Raw genomic sequence first — 5456 nt, 5'->3', positions numbered from 1 at the left:
ACAGCGCACATTCTTTTTCGTATGCGACAACATATAATCAGCACATTCATTTTGCTGAAATGGGCTTGCTCACATGCTCTACACAAATGAACAGATCTGCACTCCTGTAATGTAAAAAACAACCTTGCACATTTTGATGCAGTTTGCTTCACCTGTCACTCCTGCTAAGGTCAAGGCAGTGTGCTTGTTAGGATGCATCTGCATACGAGGGTGGACCCAGAAAGAACCACACTGGCTTCATGAAGTTTCTGCCAAGCTTACTGCTGTCTTCTCCTGCTAGGTGGGCATAAGTGAACTCTCTAGAAGGCCACTTCACAAGTATCCAAGCCGACATCACCTGAAAATGTCCTATGGGTTTATGGCGACTCTTGTTCCAGCTCTTCTCGTACTACTTTTGTGAAATCATGATGTCTGCTTGTAACAGACAGCGAATACCCTTGAGATAGTCAATCTTTAGAAAAATGACCAAAGAAATACTTGAAATGCTTGAACTATGTTTATGGAGGAAGCGCTGAGCCGTACACGAGTTGTTGAGTGGTTTAGGTTGTTACGAGATGAGAAACGATTGTCAAAGGCCATTATCATTATGGCCAAACTTCAAGCAGTCATAGATACAAGATTGTCAAGAAGGGTTGACAAAAATTACGCAGATCCCACGCACTGTGGGAACCGATATAAGCGAAGCTTTCTGTGCTGTTTGCTTTGAATGACGATAATTAGCAGTGATGTTGACAGCGAATGTTTAATTTATTCAACGTTTTGTCCAACACGAGTGGCGAGTTTATGTTAAACATTACCTTGCGTGTACCATTGCTGTTTGTCTTTGTAGTACACAAAGCACAAAGGAAGAGGTGTTTGCTTGAGGTGTTGTTGTGCGCCATATTTCATAACCTTCGAGAGGTCATTGTCATTGCCTCACATGGCACATCACATTGTGGCAAAAGCATTAAACTTGAATTGGATTATGGGGCTGTACATGCCAAAACCACAATCGGATTATGGGGCAGGCTGTAGTGGGGTACTCTGGATTAATTTCGGCGTTGTGGTGTTCTTTAACGTGTCCCCAAATCAAAGTGCGCGAGCATTTTTTACTTTGCCCCTGTCAAAATGTGGCTGCCTCGGTCAAATCCGCGACCTTGAGCAATGCCGTAGCTGCAAAGCTAATGTGGCAAGCAAAGAAATGTTGATTTGACAGCTGTCTGTTTCAGTAGTGTCTCCTGGACCCTGCGGTACGCTTTAATTAATGCGGCTCTACTTCTGCATGCCCTGCGTAAGTTGCCCGCCTGACATATTTGCATGGCGTTTGTTTTTCAGAAATAGCAGAAACGCATGGTACCATACCTTGAACCAGTTTATCCAGTATTTCCTTGGCTTCTCACGTCACCTTTTCCCTATAGCCCCCTCCTCCATACATTTGTATGCGAACTGCGAGCAAAGAATGGCAAGGCTGTTATTCACCCGTCTCGCGACTGCGTCATTTCTACCCCTTCTCTGCTGTCTCTTCCCCCTCCTCTCTTCCATTCTATCCAGCTTCCCTGTGGACTTTTACGTCGGTAGAAAGGTAAGCACTTGCCGGTATCACAGACAATTACAGCTGTCAAGAGGCTAATGTGGTAATGAGCCGGGAGCTCCAAAGGGCATTAGAGAAGTTTAGCTTGTCCGGTATTCGGGTAAACGCAGGTGGACATCAAGTGTATTCTACTTCACTGCTGGTTTAAATTTTCGGCACTGGCATAATCCTTTTGCTGCCAAAAATTTACACCCGCAGCAAAGTAAAATACACTTGGTTATTGCAATGTTAGCTGCTTTTGTCTGTTTGAGCTCTGCACCCCGAGGTGGCTGCTCCATGCAGGCCACTCCCGTTTACGCCTTCGCCCCAACCCCCCCTAACGGCCTGTACGCCTGCGTTTACCCGAATACCGAACAAGCTAAACCTCTCCATTGTGCAGTCGACGTGGTGCGGTCCAAACGAGTTTCTTGTGTCTCTGTTCTGCTCTGCCGTGCTCCTTCCATATATATACGTACATGCTCTGACCCCCCCCGATGCAGTGTGCCTCACAGCAGCAGCAGTAGTGGGGAAGTCAAAGGAAAAGGCAAACAAAGCTTTGCTTTAAAAACGAGATTTGCCGCCCTACATTTGAGGTTTCTGAAGCTGTTGGCATGACTTGGAGCTCTTGCGAGTGAAGTTTCAGTGTGGAATCAGGCACAAGACTTGTTGCCACAATGCTAGTTTTCCAGCTGCTTGCGAAGGGCAAAAAAGAAAGATGACAGAACCTTAGCTTGATTTTGTGCTAGGATGTGAAAAATAATGTTGAAAGTAACAGAGACCTTTTTTCGAACATCACAGGCGGTGTAACATGGTGCTATATAGGTACGACACCAGAACCAAACAAGTTTCGAGCCAGTTGACATCTTCCTTACCAAGACCGAAAAAAAGCAAGTGCACTCGTGGAAAGATAATAGTTTTTTTCTTTTGTGTTCCTCATATAAAGCAGTGGGAATGCGTGCCTCTTGGACAGACTGCCAATCACCAATTTTACTAGGAATCATTATGGCGATTAAGAACGAATGTGTGAGGGAAACGTGTAAAATTGGGGAGTGCAGCTCGCTGGTTTTTCCATCACAACAGTGCTGCAGCTCCAACTGATTTGGCTATCATGCGCAATTAGATTTTCGGGGCTGGGCCGGCGTTCTCCACCTACCCTGTTTCTCAGACCGAGCGCAATGTGATTTTTCTTTATTTTGAAAGATTCAATAAAGGAAGATTTATCACTGTGCAATAGGTGAAGGCTACTCCGCAATGGGTACTCAATGGAATAATGCATGAGAAGCTCCAGAGTTGCTTCAAACAATGGGACAAAAAGTTGGACAAGTGTACTGGCTTCGCTAGAGATTATTTTGAAGGGAACGGAGTGGTTCTTGTCCGCTGTTGAATTTTTTTTTAGGACAGTTCAGTCTGTTTTGGGCCTGCCTTCTATCGGCCTTATAAAGGTTCATACAACACAAACTACCATGATAAATTATAATTTATTTGAAAGCAAAGTTTTCTACATACAAGGACAACACAAAAATGGTGTTACTCAAAGAAACTTGCAACAAACAGCGCAGATGCCCCACCCTGTGCACAGGTTGCATTGTTAACTAAAACAGCACATAAGTTCTAAAGTTGTGCTTTACACTGCACAATGCTCACTAACGCAAGCATGAAAATGCTGCCGGAAAGGCACAATTGGCAAAAGGCACTTTTACTGGGCATTCCAAGCAACGAATTGGGCATTACGTCGAGCTGCTTCCCCTGGTCTGACTGGAGAGTGAGGAGCCTCGGTGGGAACCGCGGGAAACTTCAGTTCCTCGTCCGTGTTCGAAGCCCCGCTGACATTCTGGCCTTCCTTGTAATCAGTGTCCTCTTTCAATATTTGGTCTAGCTCCGCTTCCAGCTCGTCAACCTCGGCGTCTGCAGCGGCCACTGGCATGCCCATAAGTCTTTGAAGCTCTTGTTGGTCTTCAAGGGTAGTGTTAATTTCGGCAACGACGTCGTCGACGCTGTCCACTTCCAGGCCACCATGCGCCACCTTGAGCGCTTGGGCCGCCGTCTTGTAGCCGTCGTAGACTAACTGGATGTCCTTGTTCTCGTGGATGTTCATCTCGAGGGAGTGGATGTTGTCCAGCATAGCGAACTGCTTGTCCAGCACTTGCTGTGCCCTCCGCCGCTTCTTCAGTATGTGGAGGGCCTTGTTCTGCAAGCCCTGCTTCTTGGCCTCGAGTGCCTCGCGCGTGCAACGGTCGATGTCGCCCTGCAGCAAGTCCACCTTCTGATTCAAGTCCTGCTTGGCCTTCTCGAGCTTGAGCATCGCCTTCTCCTGCTCGCTCAGCTGGTTGTTATGGCGAAGGAACTGCACGACTTTCTTGCCGTCCTTTTGAAAGAGCCGTACGTATTGCGACTTCTCCAGCCCGTTTAATACGTAAGCGAAGGATCGCTGGTCTTTGCAAATGCCCGCGCACACATTCCAAACTTCGGAGTAGGGAATGACATCTTCTACAAACTTTTCGTCTTCGCAACGCTTCATGACTTCTTGTTGGAGCTGTTTCAGGACGTCAACGTTGACGAGCATCTCATCGATCTCGGTGTCAGCTTCGCCGCTGCCCGAACCCCAAGTCCACATCCATGTCAACGGCCTCTTGACCAGAGTGTCGAAGCCCCATTTGACCCAACCTTCACTAGTGAAGTAGTCCTTGCTGTTTATAAGATCGCCCGATTTCTTCATGTGCGACAGTACTGTCCTCAGGCATGCGGGCTGGCTCCGCTTGCGCTCGAAGGCGACAGCAACGTCGCTGGCTGAAAACACTGGCGTCCTCGTTTCGCGGCTCCACTGGAGGATGAGCGAAACCCAAAAGTCCATTTTGTCTTGCCATCCTTCCGGATTCGCTTCCTTGGGGCGGAACTCGGCGAAAAGCGACCGCATTCGTACATCATCCTTCCAGCACACTGGCAGGACAAAGGCGTTGCTGTCACTGCTTTCCATGGCAATTAGCGGATCGTCTGAAACGGTGAGCGACGAGGGATCACGATAGTAACAGTCATTTCATGACGAATTCAAACAGGGGAATACAGGTTGCAAAGAAACTTGCATTCTACGCGCTTACATGTTTTCGCAATTGCAACATGCAAGAAACGGCAATACGCTCTCGTTGGCGCGACGACAGCGACAGGTGGCGACGGTAGCGGTGCTCTTGCATATAGGCGTTTTTCCTAATCGACACGAGAGGCCGGCACCGGGCAATCCTCGCTGCCAAGATACTTTTTTTTTTTTTCTCGAAAGTGCGCAGCCCGCTTTTTTTGAACCAATATTCTGTGTTAAAGCGCTAACGTAAAACTCTTAGCGCAAAATTATATCATGACATTTAGAAAGCGCTCCATTGATTTTAAAATTTGCTCTATTGCTATCGCATTTCGTATCATAGATCGGCCCTCCTGTAATCCTACTCCTCTTTCAAATCCGGCTGCAACTTGACAGTATCCTTCGTTTTACTTCAGTGAACTTCACTGTAGTTTTGTTATGGCGGTTAGCAACCGCCGTGACTGGTGCGACCGGGGCACAGCGAACGAAAGGTGCCCGGAACAATATAGTGAGAGTGATTGATTGAACACTTTATTATTTCACCGAGCTATGGGGGTTGGGGGGACGACGAAGCAGTTCCCGCGGGTTGAGGACGGTGCCTCTTCACGGCCTCAACGGCCAGGCGGATTGCTCGACGGTGAAACTCTATGCTCTGCTACGCTCACCCATGATTTCACATCCGTCTATTTGCATGGCGGCTGTCTGATGATGATTGAAGTTTATTGGCGCAAGGGCATCTAAGGCCAATGAGCGCCAAGACATGTGTTTCGGTTTTGTAAAATTGCTGGTTTAGGACAATGACTTAAAATAAAGGCTGTAGAGAGGCCTACACGTAAG

The 5456-nt window shown here is 47.5% G+C and overlaps 1 protein-coding gene across 1 annotated transcript; it reads right to left on the bottom strand.

Moving 5' to 3' along the window:
• Positions 1 to 3008: 3008 nt before the first annotated feature.
• LOC135900163 (charged multivesicular body protein 7) lies at positions 3009 to 4717 on the bottom strand. The gene has a single exon (XM_065429612.2). The coding sequence runs from the start codon at positions 4521 to 4523 to the stop codon at positions 3246 to 3248; it is 1278 nt and encodes a 425-aa protein (XP_065285684.2). The 5' UTR covers positions 4524 to 4717; the 3' UTR covers positions 3009 to 3245.
• Positions 4718 to 5456: the final 739 nt, after the last annotated feature.

This window comes from Dermacentor albipictus, chromosome 4 (assembly GCF_038994185.2).
Source record: "Dermacentor albipictus isolate Rhodes 1998 colony chromosome 4, USDA_Dalb.pri_finalv2, whole genome shotgun sequence".
In the NCBI taxonomy this organism is placed as follows: domain Eukaryota; kingdom Metazoa; phylum Arthropoda; class Arachnida; order Ixodida; family Ixodidae; genus Dermacentor; species Dermacentor albipictus.
Note: the sequence above shows the minus strand (reverse complement) of the source record. Positions and strands in the feature narration are given on the sequence as shown.